Source organism: Cyprinodon tularosa, unplaced genomic scaffold (genome assembly GCF_016077235.1).
Source record: "Cyprinodon tularosa strain WSP-4 unplaced genomic scaffold, ASM1607723v1 ctg773, whole genome shotgun sequence".
Taxonomy (NCBI): domain Eukaryota; kingdom Metazoa; phylum Chordata; class Actinopteri; order Cyprinodontiformes; family Cyprinodontidae; genus Cyprinodon; species Cyprinodon tularosa.
Genome location: NW_024039533.1, coordinates 448,985 through 468,362, shown reverse-complemented (window position 1 = coordinate 468,362; position 19,378 = coordinate 448,985). Strand labels below are relative to the sequence as shown.

The window sequence follows — 19,378 nt, the reverse complement described above, 5'->3', positions numbered from 1 at the left end:
CTGGTGCGCATGAGAAATTATCAGGTGCGCACGAGAAATTAAGTAGAGTGCACGAGAAAGTATCAGGTGCGCACGAGAAACTAAGTAGAGTGCACGAGAAAGTATCAGGTGCGCACGAGAAACTAAGTAGAGTGCACGAGTAAGTATCAGGTGCGCACGAGAAAGTATCAGGTGCGCACGAGAAACTAAGTAGAGTGCACGAGAAAGTATCAGGTGCGCACGAGAAAGTATCAGGTGCGCACGAGAAACTAAGTGGAGCGTACGAGAAAGTATCTGGTGCACACGAGAAACTAAGTGGAGCGCACGAGAAAGTATCTGGTGCGCACGAGAAACTAAGTAGAGTGCACGAGAAAGTATCTGGTGCGCACGAGAAATAATAATTTTTTTATTTCTCTTCATTTACCCTTTAGGGGCTCCATAAGAAACTAACTGTTCCACTGCGCATAAATTTAGAGAAATCGCAGCTTTCTTTTTGTTTGACCCGAACCTTCATCGCTGCTGCCCTCAGAGAAATTCTGGCTCTGAATAATCTTCTCCACGATGTCGTCGGCATCGATGCGCGTGTCGTCCACGCAGCTGTGCCGACTCTCCACGGCATCCTTCTTCCTCCTGGAAATCAGCAGGTCGATCAGAACCAAACATTAAACTGTAACATATGGGATATAAACATTAGCTGAACGTATTAGTTTTAGCTATAAATAATCAACTGATCATTCCTTGCTGACGGGACTTTTCCTTTAAGGATGAGTAACAGCTGACTGAGATGTTTTGCTATATTCTTTCTCAGTGCAGAGCTATGAAATAATAGTTTGACTTCTTGGCCCTCCCCAGAATGATGAGAAGCACCAGCTGCTCCGGTGAAGTAATTTCTGATTTCTTTCCAGCTGGACATCATGATTAATAAGCTTTATTCAGCAAGGTCTCCAAGCATGGCTAGCTTGTTGTAGGTTTAATAGGAAGAAATATATTTATAATGGAGATTCTGTCTATATTTGTTCACATACCAGGTGGAAAATTCACATTTTTTCTTCTAGTTGCACAGCGGTGTGAATTTCTGAAGAATCCCAGGCATGTATGTTTGCACATGCCTGGGATTCAAGCATTTCCTTTCATCGGTATCACAGTCCTGACACGCCTGATGTGAGATCAGCTACTCAGAGAACATGTGGAGGCAGGTGTGTGAACCTACCTGGAGGACCTGTTGGACAGAATGGCTGCTGCAGAGGGGGGAGGAGGTCTCTCCGGCTTGGTAGGAGCTGCTTGTCGTAGAGGATTGGTGGGAGTGGAGGGAGGTGGCTGAGAGGAGTGAGCGACCCCGCAGGAGGCGCTGCTGCTGGAGGAGGCGTTTCTGTGGTGACTGAGGTCGTTCAGGCTGGAGCAGCGAGAGTGACCTGTGCTGTAGCCTGGAGGTGGGGAGGAAGGAGGGAAAAAAGTTAGTGAATGAGTTCAAAATGTTGCTGTTTGTCTTAAAGTCCTGTATGGAGAAAAAAACTCCTAATTTCACTGATTGTTATTTCCTTCCTAACAGTGAAATTCTCTTTAACAAAAAGTCTTTTTGATTTTGATTATTTGTCCACAGCAACAAATTAATTTGAGATGATCAGATTTCTACATTAACTGAATGAATTAGCTGGGTTAATTAGCTGGCTAGCTTGGTTAAATGCTGGTTAGAATGCTATGCATACTATAGCCTACCAGCTTGCTGATTATGCACTGCAAAAATCTAAGTAATTTTTTTTCTTAAAATAAGTGCATTTTTCTTGAATTGAGGAGGAAAGTGAGACACTGTGCCAATGTAACAAGACAATTTACATTTCAAAGAAGAAAAAAACAATTGCATTGTCTTATTTCAAGTGCATATTACTACACAAATTAAGGGTAAATACACTTAATTTAAGAATTATATATATATATATATATATATATATACACGGGGGTTGAAGTTAAGGATTTTTACCACTTGCCCCAAAGAGCAAGTGGTAAAAAATTGAAATCTGTTCAATCTGCCCAGATGTTTGCCCAGAAACAATTTTTACTTGCCCAGTATAATGTTTGATAAATATAGTTCCTAATATTCATTTTTGTATATTTATCAATGAAACATGTTTGTTCTTTAAATGTTTTTTTGTAACTTAGTAAGTTTCCAGGTTCCTGGTGTGTTTCTGCATGCGTCAGATAATGAAATCAAGCCTACATTACCGTGTTAACATGCTTTTCAATTCCTTCCTGCACATTCTTTTCAAACTAAACTTTGCTTTAAACTGTTGTTTGCTTGGAAAAATATAAATTGTAATGTTAAAAATAAAAAAAAACTTGAGAGGTTCAAAACCTACACTACTACTACTCACCAATCTAACATGTTTAGCTCTATAACATTTAAATGCACCACTCCAATGTCTAAGAGAAAAATGTAATGAACATTTTTTTATGTTTGTCCACTGTACAGAAGACTGCCAGATGATAGAAATATTTACACTGTGCGCATACGATTATTATTATTATTTTCCTAATCCCTGACAGATCATTTTTAATCTAGCGTGTATTATAGTATAGATTAAATTCATCATCCAGCTGCTGCTCTGCAGAATTCTCTCTCCAAGGAGAGAAAAATCACGCCATTTAGCGGAAAATCACGCGGCTTTTTCAAATCATGGGAGAATATGTACAAAGCAACAAAGATGGAGCCGGCAACACTTGTGGGTCGTTTTCAGCGAATGTCGGTGATTTTAAAGTAATTTTGAGTGAGAAATAATTTTTTTTTTGCGATCATTGCACTGGCCCGGCGGGCAAATGCAATGAAATTTGTACTTTCCCGACAATAAAAACTACTAGTCCCGGGCGATGGTTAACATCAAGCCCTGATATACATATATATATATATATATACCGTATATATATATATATATATATATAATGTCACTACCTGATCTGTCCAGGAGACATGATCTGTACCCTACTTCTGGCAGGGAATTTTTCTCTTATATAGTTGTACATACTTACAGTGATTTTTGGTTTTATTGTAGTATTTCCTTAGAAGAGTATAAATACTGTATACTCTAAAGAATTCAGAAAGAAGCAAGGAGAGTTGCTATTTGCTGTCGTAATAGTTTAAGCTTTGATCGAGTCCAAGTAGAGACAGACAGCAAAACTGGACACACAGAAAGTGATCATAAACACTTTCAGTTTAAAACTAAAAATATAAATCTATTAAATAAATTCATGTATTCATAAATATTACTCGCTGCTTGCTGAAGACATTAAGCGATCAGGGCTTTTACACTGTCAAGTCTCTAAAAACACACAAAAAAAACTTGTTAGATTCGTTGCTAGGGCCGGTTATTTTCACCAAAGTCCTGAATCGATTTGATTTTGATTCATACAGTTCTAAAATCGATTAATTTCGATTTGATCTGTTTTTACAATAATGAAAGTGGTTCAACTGTGTTTCAAAATACTCATGTGTTTAGTTTTTTCCTGTCACATTAAACACAAAGAGCAAACTTGTAAATCAGACAGTTTAAACATGAGATGTGAATTTTCCAGCGAGGCTCCCCCCAGAGGTTGAAAGTAAAAGTGCACTGTCGTAAATATGCTCAGCTGTTCTCCTGGTTTCTCCGTCAAGCCAGGCGCGGTTGTTTTGAGCTTAGCAGAAAGGCGAACACAACGAATCACCATGTCTACTGCGGTAAGTGACTATTTTGTTCCAATTTTCGAGTTTGAAAATTTAGCATGTTTTCATACATTATTTGTTATGCATGTGTCTAAATAACAAAGATTGTAGTTAGCCAAGTTCTCGCCGTAAAGCAAGACCGACTCTCGCGATGCACGAGACTTCTGAGCCTGTGGGTGCGGGCCGAGGGCTCCTGTAATTGCAAGTACGGTATTTCCCCTACAGACCACCAGGGCAACCGAGAAAACCTTTGTTTGACCTGAAATGACTCATTTAATCATCCAAGACGTTATGGAACACATTAATTAACTGAAAAATGTTGCATAGTATGCCTTTAATGTCTTCAGTCAACCTATTGACTATATTTGCAGCTGTCTGGCTTGAAGTAATCTTGAGTTCATCTGTCCAGCTTATCTGAATGTGAACGTCACGCACTATAAAACTAATCAATCTCATTCCCTAGACATCAATTTTACAAAAATGTAAAGGAATCGATTCAAAATCGATTATATTGATTTTTTTACCCAGCCCTATTCGTTGCTTTTCGCTTAAGAGATCTGAAGTCACTAAATATAGTTGCAAAGTAGCTGCGCTTGCAACAGTGGGGCTTTCCTCAGTTTGACGATGTAATAGGATGTAAAAGCATCCATTCTCTAACAAGGTCCCCAAAGTAGGTCCTTGAGGGCCGCTGTCCTGCAGGTTTTAGAGGTTTCCCTGCTGCAGCACAGCTCACTTCCATCTTTTTCCTCTTCTACTGGTTTGATTTCTGGAGAGACGAGTCCAACTTGCGCCATCTCACTGTGGAGCTGAGTCCCATGTGGTTTTTAGACGTACAGTGTGAGCAGGTAGATCGCATCAGAGCGTCGGGTCGCACGGTGTGAGAACAAACATCGTGAGCTGCGAACTTTTAAACCCTGCAGTTTTGTTGTACAGTGTGAGCTGTAGCGACGTGCAACGATTGAAAAAATAGTAGAGTGTACGCCCGGCTTAAGTCTTCAAGCAGACGTAAAAACTTCAGATACTGACTGAAAAACAAGTGAAACAGAAATCAGCTGTCTGACCTGATATTTTACTGTGCTGACTGGCGCTCCGCACATGCCGACTCAGGAAGACCTCATCTGGACTTGGATGGCTGTCTCCATGATCAGACAGCCCTGCAAAGACAGACAAATAGAAACGTAACACTTTTATATACTTTTAATTCATCCTTTGTTCATCTAACAGCTTGTTTACATTATTTACTACTTAAATACAGATCAGCTGTTCTTACCTGAACTACGTACTGATGATTGTCGGGGTTTGAAGGCACTAGTTCCCTCTACGATGCGCCCTAGTGGCTGCAATGTGGCATTGGTGCTCTCCCCCTTACAGTCCAGCTGCAGGTTGGGATCCTTGCCACCAATCAGCACAGATTTAGCCGTACTGGGGGGCCTGGAATCAAAGTTTTATTAAATGTTTACAGCAAGGTGCATTCATCTACCTATCACCAGACTGTAGAGGAGCTGAGCGGCTCATTTAGTCAAAGACTTTTACACCCTGTTTGTAAAAAGGAGCGCTACTGCAGGTCATTCATCCCTGCTGCAACCAAGACTCCACAATGCAACACTGCAATGGCAAAAACCCGTGCAAAGAATAATTTGCAATTACTATTTAATACCCTGTGCAATAACTATATATATAAATATCCATCTATATAAATAGCCATGTAAACGCCCTGTGCAATAACCCTGTATAATAATCCTGCTATAAAAATAAAGCTGTCATATGTGGACGCACTGTATAGACTGGATATACCCCATGCACCTTTTTTATCCTTTACCACATTCTATTTGACTATTTGAGCTGATGGAACGAGTACATTTCTCCACTGTGAGATCCATTAAGTCAATCAATCAATCAACTTCTTCACACCACCCTGTTTACTGGTACTTCCTCCACAGGAATTTGAACTTTTTCCAAATTAGATGTTTTTTTCTCTCATATTTTTAGACCTGAAACCTAAAGAGATCAACAATCCTCTTTCCAAAGAATGACGCATGACCCAACACATAAGAGCGACCTCCTCGGGACAAGATTCTGTGGTACGATGCCCCTTTCAGACACGTAGACGGGTATGGGGCATTTCAGGCCAACAAAAGAAGCCAAACGACCCCCATTCCAAATGGGTGGACCCATTTGTCCGGTTCAATCTGCATGTTTTCAAAACAGCAGCAAGGCTTTATTGAGCTATTGCATAAAACCTCCAACTCAACGCTATTCCTGACATTTTGAATTGAAAAAGCTTCTTGGATGGGAAGCGATCTCTGAAAATGTTAAAGATAGACACCAAACTCCTGCTAATGGAGCTATGAATCAGTCTGACATCCCAAAAGAGAAACACTGATGCATCCTGGGAGGCAAGGATAAGAACGGAGAGACGGGTGAATGGACCAAAAGTTATTTTAGGTTCAGAGAAGCAACATTAACTTACGTTTTAAAGCAGGGGTCCCCAGACAAAAGAGTCATCCCAATGGTAACCTAGACGATAAAAAACCTTTTAAAAATTAACCTACTGTCTTAAGTTAAGAACTTAACAGAGACAGAAATTATATTAAATTTAAAAATTGTAACTATGAGGTAAGTACGGAAGAGGATTAGGACCACTGGAAAAAAAAAAAAAGTTAACAGATTTTTTATTTTATTTAAGTTTATTTGGGGAAAAAAGTCAGAATTTTGATGTTAATCTCAGAATCGTAGAATTCTATTAAACTCAAATTTAATTAAAAAAATCTGTTCACTTTTTAAATGTTTTTCCAATAGACCTAATTCTCTTCCGTAGGTAAAATTTCCGTCATAAAAAATATATATTTAAATTAAATAAATGTAAGATTTATAAATGTTCTTTGCTGTTAATTCAAACTTGCTTATCAAATTTTCCACAATACAAGTTTAGAAGTTTTGAATACAAGTTAAATGGTCACAACTTTGGAACGATACAAAAATAATGGTTCAAATTACAAATTTATGAGCATGATTCACAATTTTAAAGTATAAATCTTGAACATCTGGTAAAGCTGTTGCACTCCTTACCAGTTGATGGCGCTAAAGCACCAGAAGGTTATTCATCCCTGTTACAGATCATGCTTGTTTCTACGTGATCCGTTCCGAAAGGATTTTAAGGAATTTATTTTCTTAGGAAATACATTATAGGGCTTGGGCGTCATGACGTAATTACTTTGCGTGGCCGCCATGTTGATGGCCTCCTTTACCGCTGCTCAGACTACTGCCTACGACTACCGCGTACTGTACTCCCTCTCAGCCGTGTTTTAATTTGATTAATTTCACCTTAACTTGGTTTCAACCATGGTAAACCGTTCAGTGTTGCCAACTCAGCGACTTTTCAGACCCCTCCAGCGACTATTTTTCAAAAAAGCGACTAGCGACAAATCTGCCGACTTTTTACGGTGTCACTGGCGGCTTTTGGAGAATCTTATGTGAAAGCATGTATCGTTCCTACTCTTCTCCTCCAGCGGCAGCTGCTGCCATGGGGCGCCTACCCCATCCCAACCCCGTTCTCCCGCTCCCACAGGAGTCCCTCTCAGCGCTGCAGTCAGTAGCCTCGTGAGACCATCCTGATCTCGCAAGCTTTCAAGATTTCACTCGCTAGCAAATCCATCTGGCGGAGTCAGGTTAGCAGTCAGAGCCGCAGGATGTTTACCCTCAGCGTCCAGGCTGCAAATGAAGCGCGCATGCGCCGGGATTGACGGCGCAAATTGATCACGCGGTGCCGCTCCGCCCTGACTTACATTCAAGGCGGGAGCAAGCGGGATGTAAATGTAAATAGGTTATTTGGTTTGAAATAAATAAACTGAATTTGAAATATTTGATCTTAAATAAATAACAGCATTTGATTCACACAGCCACAGTCAGTCACTTAATCACCTTGTTTAGTAAAGTGAGTAAAAACACTATATAATAGTGTTTTTACTCACTTTTTGTCTTTCTGTAACGACATTATTTCTCCCACAGCATCAATAACATGCACATCACTTCCTGTGGCAGATTATGCAAATTAGGTGATGACGTAATTTAGCGACTTCTAGCGACTTTTAGCACAGCCAATAGCTACTTTCCTTACTGAGGAGTTGGCAACACTGAAACCGTTGCTGTATTGTGGGCTGTAACAGCGCAACACATGGGAAAAACATAGAAAATGGGTTAACTTTCCACCGCTTTCCTAACTGGAGGCGCAACCACGGAGACCAAGTGTCAGAGAGGAAGAGTCGTGGGCTAGCTTGGATCGTGGTTGTAAGACGACCGAACATAACTTTCCACAGTATCCCAAAGTCAATGAGAGTGTGTTCCCTGCATTTTCATTCTAGTAAGTTAAAGATACGCGATTTTATTTTATAGCCAACATTGTTTCTTTCCTTCAAAGTTGGGATCTTTTACGGGAAAATAATAAAAACGGCAGCGGGAAAAGGCTCAAATACGTGAGAAACCCGGAAGGTTGGCAGTTAACGTTACTAACTACATCTTTGAAACACATAGCAGCTAGTTAAAAGTATGTTACATGCGTGAGTGGTTGTTAGCACTAGCGGTTAGCAATTACTAAACTAGCAGGTTCCAGAGCCCGTCTTAGCACAGCTAAGCCCTATTAACCTTTAAAACATTATACCGTATTTTCACGACCATAAGGCGCACCGTACTAAAAGGCGCAGTCTCAGTTATGTGTGCCATTTCTGTATTTAACACACACATAAGGCGCACCGGACTATAGGGCGCGTTTTTTATATACAGGTACATGTCCTGTACTACCTTTAAATACCTCTACTGCGTATTTAAAAATACAGCGGGGGCAAAACTGAGTATGACTGTGCTTTATTCATGTATTTATTACAAAGTAGGCTATTAATCAAACCTGGCAGCTGGCCGTGAGACAGACACATCGCAGATGACACAGCGCTGTGATCACTCCTAAATTAACTTAAAATTCTGAAACCTGCCGACGGAATATGTTCGCTTTTATGGGTGCCTGCAGTTTAAATTATTTAGATGAAAAACACCTGCCAGCCGCCGCATGAACCCGGAGGCTGCCCGGCCTAGAGGCTGCTGATGAAAGGATTTCTCCTGTCGGTGCACCGCTGGTATGTGGGGGTCTGAGCGCCTCCGACAGAAATAGATAATCTGGATGAACTGACTGCAATTATTAAGTTTTCAGGTGGACTTTCTCACTTAAAAACATAATAAAACTACTTTATTCCCACTGATCACAGCAAATATAGCTGCAAGATTTAGATTATTTAGATGAAAAAACACCTGCCAGCCGCCGCGGTGAAGAGGAGGAGATGCGCCCAGAGGCTGCTGTTGAATTAAGTTTTCAGGTAGAAAAATAGAGCGGAAGCAAAACTGAGTATGATTGTGCTTTATTCATGTATTTATTACAAAGTATTAATCAAACCCATCAAAGTCATCATCCTCTGTTTCTGAATTAAACAGCTGCGCTAAATCAGACATGGCAGTTTCCCCTTCTTCTTCGCTGTCAGAGTCACTTTCCGTGCAGCGCGGCTCCTCAGAAATAATGCCGGCTTTTGCAAAAGCTTGAAGAACAGAGCCAGCAGACACGTTAGTCCAAGCATCAACAATCCATCCGCTAACGGTGGCGTAACTTGCCCGGCGCTGCCTTCCACTTATCCTGAAACTGTGGTCTCCGTCTGTCATCCATCGCTCCCACCCCGCTCGCAGCCTTACTTTGAACGGGCGCTTCACACCGATGTTGGGCGGTTGAAGTTCCTTTGTCAGACCCCCCGGGATAACGGCGAGCACAGCGTTCATTGATTCACCTTTTTTTTCACATCGGCTGTGAGATGGGCACGCAGCGATGGTGATGCGTGGAAAAAAACACCTGGTCTCCTCACATAGGCTACACCTCCCTCAGCCACGCTTTCATCATCTCCTCATCAATCCAGCCTTTTTCATTTAATATCATATGTCATCAGAGCGTTGTGTCTGTCTCGCTGTCAGCTCCCAGATCAGCTTCTCTGATTGGTTGATGCGGCGCGTCCAGCAGCAAAACTTCAATTTTTCCATCTCGAGCAGCAGCAGCGCGTTGGCGGTGCGTCAGATGCTTAAACGATCCCGACTCGCTGCGCCTGCGGCTCAAAACGCGCTGCAGGACCTTTTGCTGCACCTATACGCGCGTCAACCATTGACTTTGCATGTAAACTCGCTGCTTCTGCTGCACCTGCTGGGTCCGGTTCACACCGATGTTGAGCGGTTGAACAGCGAGCACAGCGTTAATTTGTTTTCCCATGTTTTTCACATCAGCTGTGAGATGGGCACGCATGGAGTCACAGATTAATGGTGATGAGTGGAAAAAAAACACCTGGTCTCCTTACATTCAGCCACTCTTTCATCATCTCCTCAATGAGGTGGTCTCAAAAGTCGCAGTTACAACACACATAGGGCGCACCACACCATAGGGCGCACCACACATTTTGAGGGGAAAAAAAGACGTTTAAGTGCGCCTTATAGTCGTGAAAATACGGTACGCGATTTTATTTTATAGCCTACATTGTTTCTTTCCTTCAAAGTTGGGATCTTTTACGGGAAAATAATAAAAAGGCTCAAATACGTGAGAAACCTGGAAGGTTGGCAGTTAACGTTACTAACTACATCTTTGAAACACATAGCAGCTAGTTAAAAGTACGTTACATGCGTGAGTGGTTGTTAGCACTAACGGTTAGCAATTACTAAACTAGCAGGTTCCAGAGCCCGTCTTAGCACAGCTAAGTAATTACGTCATGACGCCCAAACCCTATTAACCTTTAAAACATTATGGTTTAGTACGTTTACTATTGTTAGGGAGGGAAAAACGTAATTTAGGTATTTTTTGTATATGCATATCTGGTTGCGCAAGTTAGCTAATGGTAATGATAGATCATGCTTCCGGGACGCATCGCGTAGTAACAGTGCTTGTGGTTAGCTGTTGCTAGCCGTGGATTAGCTGTGTTAGCCGCTAAGCTATCAGCTACCATGACCAGAGATTTGTTTCTCCCCCACTCCGCCACTCGTTTTCATTCAAATTTCAAAGTTTCCACTTTAAAAGCATTGTTGTTTATTAGTGTTGAGCCATAAACTATGATACTAATTTTGGACACTGAGAAGCAATGCGAGATAGAAATGTGAGAAAAATTTAACAAATTTCAAAAAAATAAATAAATAAACTGTCAGATTTCCATAAAGCAAAGAAAACAACAAAAAACGTTAAAAGCTAACAGAAAAATTGGAGTGGAAAGAAAACAAAGAGACGGCGCCAGGATCAGGAAACCTTCTGACATGAACTGAACTCCAGGTCACTGAGGTCAATAAAAACCTTCAAGTTGCTCTTTAAGGTGATGAGGGGTTAGGTGAGCTGGGGGACCTATGAAGATAGCAACATATTTGTCTGTGTGTGTAATGCCTTGAGAATGGAGTTGTCCTGCCGAGTGTTTTTAGTGTCGTAACCCTCCAGGATGCAGCAGCGGAACGTCGAGCCTGAACCCGCGAACTCAGAAATGTTGAGATCAGCGAAACCCAGCTGGAAGGAGACGGAGACACAGACAAACAACAGAAAGTGAAAACGAAATACAGAAACATTCTGTCTGCTAGTTAAGTTTTCTCAAAGCCTTTTTGGCTCCAAAATTTGCTGTTTTTCTCATAGCAGATGGTGAACATGAGAGAGAGACATTAAATCCTGTTTAACCTCCATATTCACCTCTCTGACTATCAGCTCTAAATCAAACAATAAGCAACAAGCTGCTAAAGATGACAAAAAATCTACAACACAGGAACCATAAGCTATTAAGGTCAGAAACTCAGACTTTGAAGAAATTCTCCAGGAGCACAGAGCATCAAAAAGACACTAAAGGAGTTCAGCAGTCCAGCATTTTAGCCCAGCAGGGAGTGATCACTTTAACATTAAATTCATTATATCAGTTACAGATTAAGATCCGCTTAGAAACAGCTGTAGGTACCTTAGAGAAGGATTTTCCTCCCTTCAGTTCCTGCAAAGACAGAATGAAAGGATTAGGAGGAGTTTCTGCAGCACATAGCAGATCTATTACAGAACTTTAACAGGTTCTAAGCAGTTTTACGAGGATCAAATGTAACCGGGGATCATTTCTCCTTTCCTGAACGAAACACAGATATGGAGAAAGAGTCCAGAAGAGTCAATAAAAAAGGAAATAAAACAAATTTCCAACTTAATAAATAAATCATAGATTTAAAAAAAATCCTATTTGAAAAGTGTTTCATAATTGTACATTTTAAATTAATACATTTAAGAGTAATCTCAAAACTTATCTATCAATCCATATTTAAAACATTTAATCCATAAATTTAAAATCCATATAAAAATTCCCTTTGGGATTGATAAAGTATTTCTGAATTGGATTTAATTGAATACTTTTTTAACCATTTAGTTTTTATTTATTCCAACTTAAGTCTCACCCTAATGACAGATTTCCAACAGGTTATAAACAGTTTAGTAACCGGTTATTCATAGTTTAATAATAGCTCATCATCAGCTTAATAAAAGCATAACAAAGTTCCACAACCAGTTATAAACAGTTTGGTAACAGCTTAATGACAGTTTAGTAACACAAGAGTCAAACAAATACTAAATGCAAAAGGGAAACCATCAACGCTAAAGCAAAGAGGGTGAAGTAAAGAAATTGCAATTGCAAAAAATTTTTTGAAACTGTAAAGTGAAAAAAAAATGTAAAAGGTTTTAAGGTTTGATAAGGAAAGGTACGGAAGAGGATTAGGGCCACTGGGGAAAAAAAAAAAAGTTTACTGATTTTTTAATTTTATTTCAGAATTCTGACTTTTTTCTCAGAATTCTGACTTTTTTCTGAGATTAAAGTCAGAATTCTGAGATTAAAGTCAGAATTCTGACTTTTTTCCCATAATAAACTGAAATAAAATGTAAAAATCAGTTAACTTTCTTTTTTTTTTCCAGTGGCCCTAATCCTCTTCCGTAGAAAGGTATTTATAATCAGATGCATGAACGGTGTTTTTTTTTTATCTCCGTTTAAAAACAAGATTTTAAAAAACATTTTCGAATTGCAATATTTAATGATTGATTGATAACCACAGTTTACTATTCCTAATAAATAATTTCATTTAAAATGTGGAACTACCAATCTCCTTTCAAACAAAATTTCTAAATCTACACTTTAAATGTCACATTTATAGTAATTATATATCTTTTTTTTAATGACTCTCCTGGTCCTCCATATGCAGCCTTTTCTTTAAGCGTTTAGTAAAACTATGAGCAGTTTTCTCCAACATGTTTCCTGAGTTACTAATTTAGTTAGTTTAATTCTGATAAATATAATTAATCACCCTCCTTTCTTTCCATTGATGCTACTGGGAAATATCCATTCTGTTGTTTTTTACAGGCGTAATTACTGCTAACTATCCTTACCTGACATGAAGAACCAAAACCTCCTTTAATCAATGTCTATGTTTATAAAGTAATTCCACATTGATTAGATTGCTGAGTCTTACATGCATTAAAAAAAAAGGCTCCTTTATGTTTCTTCTTTCTGCAGAAGTGATTATTTGCTTCTCTGGAGAGAAAGCCGTGCTGCTGCTCACCTTGCGTACAGAGACTCTGCAGATGCAGGGGTCCAACACTCCTGTAATGGGATTGGAACTCATTTTACACACGAAGGAGAACTTCTTCCCCCATCGAACACAGTTCTGCTGAACCTCCTCCCTGCAAAACAAAAACACAAAAACTTCATTTAAAGAAAAAAAAAAAAAAAACTCAAAATGTTTTAATCAAAGAAACTGTAAGCCCAGGAGACCCATTTGTTTTAATTAGTAAACGAGACACATAAAGAAGACAATAGAGCAGTCAAAAATTGATATGATCACTTATGGTCAAAGCTGAAAATTATTTTTGATGCTTTTCTACAGATTAAAAAGCAGCAACACTTTCTGTATTGGTATTATTACCTTATTTGTATTTGTTGGGCCTCGTCGGAGGTTTAACTGAATAAACTAAGTACTCGCCTTCATCTGCCTACGACACAGCCAATCAGCTTTCAACCACGCCTCCACGAAAGCCAATCAGCATCCAAAGTTCATCTTAAAAGGTCTCCGATCCTCAACTCAACCCACCTCCAGCGCCTCCTCCACCATCGTAGCTAAAATTTCATCAGTTTCATTTCTCCAGGACTCTTACTGCGTTCCCCGTCTCATCTCAAACCTTAGAAGACGGCCATGTTGAGTCTGGTTCTGCCAGAGGTTTCTTCCCAATGGGGAGTTATTCCTCTCCACTGTCGCTCCATGCTTGCTCATCATGGACAGGTTCTCTCAACCCGTGTTATCCAAACTGGACTTCCATCTTACAGTGAAGCTCTACTATCAGCTCACGCAGTCCACTGGATCTCCCCATAAAGCTCAGCAGACCGTCTCTCCAACCAGCAGTCTACAGACTGACCCACCAGTTTCAGGCCTGGGGGGGAAACAGCCCTGTTCTTATTTCTATGTTTCCTGCCGAGGTCTGAGCGCCAAAGACTAAAGTAATTGTATCAATAAATTTCTTCTTAATGTCTTTTCTCTCTGTGTCAGTTTTTCAGATTGAATTGCAAACAAGGCAAAAAGAAAAACTAAACTAGAATCTGCACTACACTGGAAAAATGACCTAGAGAGAAGTAAAAATTTCTTAAATTAAAAGTATTTACCCTTAATTTTAGTAGGTAAATGAGATCGATTAGCCAAGGGAATGAGTATTTTTACTCTTAAAATAAGATAATCAGATAAAATGCACTTAAAATAAGTCAATGCAAATGTGTTTTCTTATTTTAAATGTAAATGATCTTGTTCCATTTGCAAAGTGTCTCTTTTACTTCCTCAATCCAAGAACAAATGCACTTATTTTAGGATAAAAAATGACTTATCTAGATTTCAATTTTTCCAGTGAATCCACTGGATTTTGTTTCCAACTTTGAAGACGTTTCGCTTCCCATCCAGGAAGTTTTTTTTCAAGCTATATAAAGCTTCGAACTTAATGCTAATTCTGACATTTTGAATTGAAACAAAGAAACAATTACAAAACCTGACATTTTACTATAGGCGTAGACGCTTTTACTGGAAAAACAATCTAGAAATAGGTAAAAATGCCTTAAATTAAATGTATTTACCCTTAATTTGAGTTGGTAAATATGATGATCCACCAATTAAATGAGTATTTTTACTCTTTAAATAAGATATTTATATAGAATGCACTTGCAATAAGACAATGCAATTGTGTTTTCTTATTTTAAATGCACATTGTCTTATTCCATTGGCAAAAGGTCTGTTTTACCTCCTTAATCCAAAAACAAAGGCACTTTTTTTGAGAAAAATAACTTATCTAGATTTTTATTTTTTCCAGTGTTTATATGCCAGTCTATATTATTCCATCTGTATTCTTTAGTGATAGCAAACCTACACGCTGGATTTGCTCCATTCAACCGCTTAAAAACATCTCCCTGTCTGTGATTTCTGTGTTTTGTTGTTTCTGTAAGTGTAGAATGCAGCTGAGATGATTTCATCTTCGACGGAGAAAATGTTGTTTTTTACGACGGGGTTTTCCTCCTTTAACTGAAACCAGATGGATGTTTATCTGTGTCTTGGTGTCAGACTTGCCTTACTCTGAGGACTCGTCCAAAGACAACCAAAAAAATCTAACAAATAAAGATCCCAGTCAGCTGTTCCAGAATCAGTGACGTCTCTAAGACTGTTAAAAGGAAATATTTCAAGCTTTATCTCATCAGCCTCATTTTAATCAACACATTTTGGACTGTTTCTGGCAATTAATGTGGTAAAAATCCAAAGCTAAAGAGGTTATTAAATCAGTATTCATGCCGTCTTCTTGGGACTAAAGACCTCATAAGAGAGAAGGTTCAGCATAAGACAGAATTAACTTTTGAACTGATTAGAGACAAAGTTCATGGTTCTGAATAGATCTGCTTATTTGTCCATCCAGCAGGTCTAAGCTGGACAGCAGTAATCTGATTCCTTACACTGCAATACAACAAGAACCGTCATTTATCAACGGCCCAAAGAAACACATTAACAAGGGATCCCAAGGAAACCAGTTCTATGCAGGACCCTGATAAACCCACTTGTTGGCTAATAAAGTTGTTTTCAAGCAGGATCAAGTCTTTTTTCTTTCTCCAATCAGAAACATGCCATGTTGATGCAGCTCACTTTGACTCCACCCCCTCGCCAGACGGAGGAGTTTCAAGATAATCTTCTAAATTTATTAGACGGAAGAAGTGTTGCAACCATCCCCAAACTGTCAGCTATGACAGAACACTATGTGCTAGCTAAACTGATTGATTGATTGATTTTATTGAGAAATTTACTCGTTATTGTCATGGTTCCATTTTGGCCTTTCTATCTCTTCCTGTTATTTTCCAGCACCTCCTCCTCTCACCAGAGATGGCAAAAGTACTCACTTTCTGTACTTGAGTAAAAGTACAGATACTTGTGTTAAAAAAAACTCTGGTAAAAGTGGAAGTACTGATTAAACTTCTTTACTCAAGTAAAAGTAACAAAGTACAGGCTTGTAAATTTACTTAAAGTATAAAAGTAAAAGTAGAAACCACTTTTTTCATGCCGTTACCTACATTTTAAATGGATGTCGTCCATGCTACTATGCTAACGCCACCGCCACCAAGCTGCAATGATTTGCCGCCAATGAATACCGCCGAATCTGTCGATTCATCTTGTAGTGGTGCGTCAAATGCAACGTAGATTCCCATCCAATTAGATTGAATTTGGTATTGATGACGTGAAAAATAATAACAGTAACTCCATTGAAATTATTCAAAACTAAAGTAACGAGCCAATGTTTTAAAATGTAAGGAGTAGAAAGTACAGATATTTGTGTAAAAATGTAAGGAGTAGAAGTAAAAAGTCGCCATAAAAATAAGTAGTAAAGTAAAGTGAAAATATCAGAAAAATCTACTTGAGGACAGTAACGAAGTATTTGTACTTCGTTACTTCCCATCTCTGCCTCTCACACAGCTCAGCCTCCACTCCCTCAGCAATTAGTCCCACCTGTTAAGCACCAATTAGTCAAAACTCACTCCACCTGCCAGCCTCTGTACATAAACCTCCCTCAGTTAGCTCATCCCAACACCTAACATCTAACGGTACACCTCTCCAGTCCTTCTGTACATCGTTTGCTGCCCTGCTGGATCTTTTGGCTCCTGCCCTGTGAACTTTCTCGTCCGCCCCTGGAGATTTACAGCAGCTCAGCGTCTTCTAGAACACTCTCTGTGGTCTACACGCTGAAAGAAAAGGCTGGATATGGAGGACCAGGAGAGTCATTAAACCACAGAGAGGGTGCAGCCTCTGTTTCTCCAGGAACTCTCGCTGTTTCCCTGCGGATTACTGCAGCTGATGCTGACTCTGTGCTGATCTGGAACCATCGCAGCCATGCGTTCCATGGACTCTCTTCATGCTGTTTTTCTGGTTGCCAAGGAAACTCCCTCTGGCTGCTACTTCGGTTCAACAAAAGCCCTCACTGGAAAAAAATCAAACTCTAGATAAGTCATTTTTTTCTTAAAATAAGTGCGTTTGTTCTTAAATTGAGAAGGTATAACAGACCTCTTGACAATGGAACAAGACAATTTACATTTAAATAAGAAAACACAATTGCATTTTTATTATTTCAAGTGCATTTTATCTAAATATCTTATTTTAAGAGTAAAAATACTCATTCCATTGGCAAATCATCTTTTTAACCTACTAAAATTAAGGGTAAATGCACTTAATTTGAGACAGTTTTACTTAGTTCTAGATCGTTTTTCCAGCCCTGAATCTCCAAGTACTCTCTGTCCGGTTCTCCAGCTCCCATCTACAGCTCCAGTTCTAGTCCAGTGCAGCCTCTGGTTACCTTCATCCACAACTTATTACTTTCAATAAACCTTCAAAACTAGCTGTGTGTGTGGGGTGTGCATTCTGGGTTCATCAAAGAAAAATCCTGACAGTTCCATCAGCTCAAATAGTCAAAAGAGAAGAAGAATAATGTACCAAAAGAAGAAAAAGGTGCATAGAATATATACAGTATATACTAGGGATGCACGATATAATCGGCCTCCTATCGGTATCGGCCTTAAAACTGAATATCGGACATCGGCCACCTCACCGATATTTCACCCGATATTTGATCAGCTTCTGAGTTTCTAAAGTCTAAAAAAGAAAATAAAAATAATACTTCTTCTTCTTCCTCAAAAACTTCTTTTTTACAGACTTAAAAACTTCTAACGACGAGGGAAAAAATATTGATCCATTAAAATATCCCAATACCTTCATATGCTGATATATTGCCATTTAAAAACACCATATCAATCTCTTTTACTAATGAAATATTGCTATATGTCATCGTTATGCTACGAAATCCCCCGAAAATTCACGAAATTTTGCCATATTTTTATATGTTGATATATTGACGCGGTATCGATCTATTTTACTAACAAAATCTCACAAGAATTTGCAAAATATCACGAGAGCTTGTAACAGAACGATGACATTTCACGAGATTTTGAAAGTAAAATAGATCGATACCGCATTTTTAAACATCAATTGATATCAGCATATGAAAATATATTTGAGTATATTATTTTTCAAAGTGTCAGAAATGGATAACAAAACTGCTATTTTCAATGACTACTTATTTTTGTCCAGCTTTAACATCGGTATCGATATCGGTTATCGGCTACATGAGTTTTAAAATATCGGCATATCGGATATCGGCCAAAATCCCAATATCGTGCATCCCTAGTAATTGCACATTATACATTGCACAAGGAATTGCCGTTTTAGTGTGGCATTGTAGAGTCTGGTTGCAGCAGGGATGAATGACCTGCAGTAGCGCTACTTTTTACAGACGGGGTGTAAAAGGAGCTGCTCAGCTCCTCTACAGTCTGGTGCAGAGGGTGGAAGGTGGCGTCCATGATGGATGGAAGCTTGGACAGCAGCCTCCTCTCAGCCACTAGAGGTGGGCGATACGGGGAATTTTTAATCGATCCGATACCAAGTAAATACAGGATCAGTATCACCGATACAATATCGATACTTTTACATTTGAACTTGATGCAACATGCATCTTTTGACCTTTGTTTTTTATGATTTTTTATTTTATTGTTACAATCTAATAATAATATTAATGTTATGTTTATTCTGTTGCTTTAATCTCCTGTCGTGGGATAAATAAAGGATTAGTCAATGTTAGCCCACTTAGATAACGCGTGTTAATGGGATAAATGTACTGGCTTCTTTCAAGGTTTTGTTTACATTGTCTGAGTGCATCATAACATGAAATATAATATCTATTTTGAAAGTTAATATGAAGGTGATAACTCTATATTCTCTAAGCTGGTGCTAAACATGTAACACTGAAGTAAACTAAACAATGAGACGTTTAAATTTATCTTGGACGCTTGAGTTTTATGAAGTCAGACGGTTAACTTTTTGAAGCCCTTGTTGTTTGTGCAGATGTTCCAGATGCAATGGAGACAGTTAATTTGCTTTATATGCTGTGATGAGTGGGAAGAAAAGCTAATTTATACTTTAATCACAACATTAATACATAAAAGTCCTTAAGAACTTAATTTCAGATCATCTCAATAGATGAAAACCAAATCCTGACCTGCACCACTGGACACCAGAAGGCTTGTTTGT

General features: G+C 39.0%; 1 protein-coding gene across 1 annotated transcript in view; it reads right to left on the bottom strand.

Annotated features, from left to right (window-relative positions):
* Positions 1–19,378, bottom strand: part of LOC119773639 (protein FAM102A-like) — a 40,474-nt gene that overhangs the window by 6,161 nt on the left and 14,935 nt on the right. The window contains exons 3-10 of the mRNA XM_038270696.1: positions 13,292–13,412; positions 11,665–11,694; positions 11,112–11,228; positions 6,141–6,187; positions 4,941–5,101; positions 4,732–4,824; positions 1,190–1,403; positions 488–609 (exon numbers count right to left, since the gene is read on the bottom strand). Of these exons, the coding sequence (XP_038126624.1) occupies positions 488–609; positions 1,190–1,403; positions 4,732–4,824; positions 4,941–5,101; positions 6,141–6,187; positions 11,112–11,228; positions 11,665–11,694; positions 13,292–13,412 (905 nt within the window). The remainder of the gene's footprint in view (positions 1–487; positions 610–1,189; positions 1,404–4,731; positions 4,825–4,940; positions 5,102–6,140; positions 6,188–11,111; positions 11,229–11,664; positions 11,695–13,291; positions 13,413–19,378) is intronic.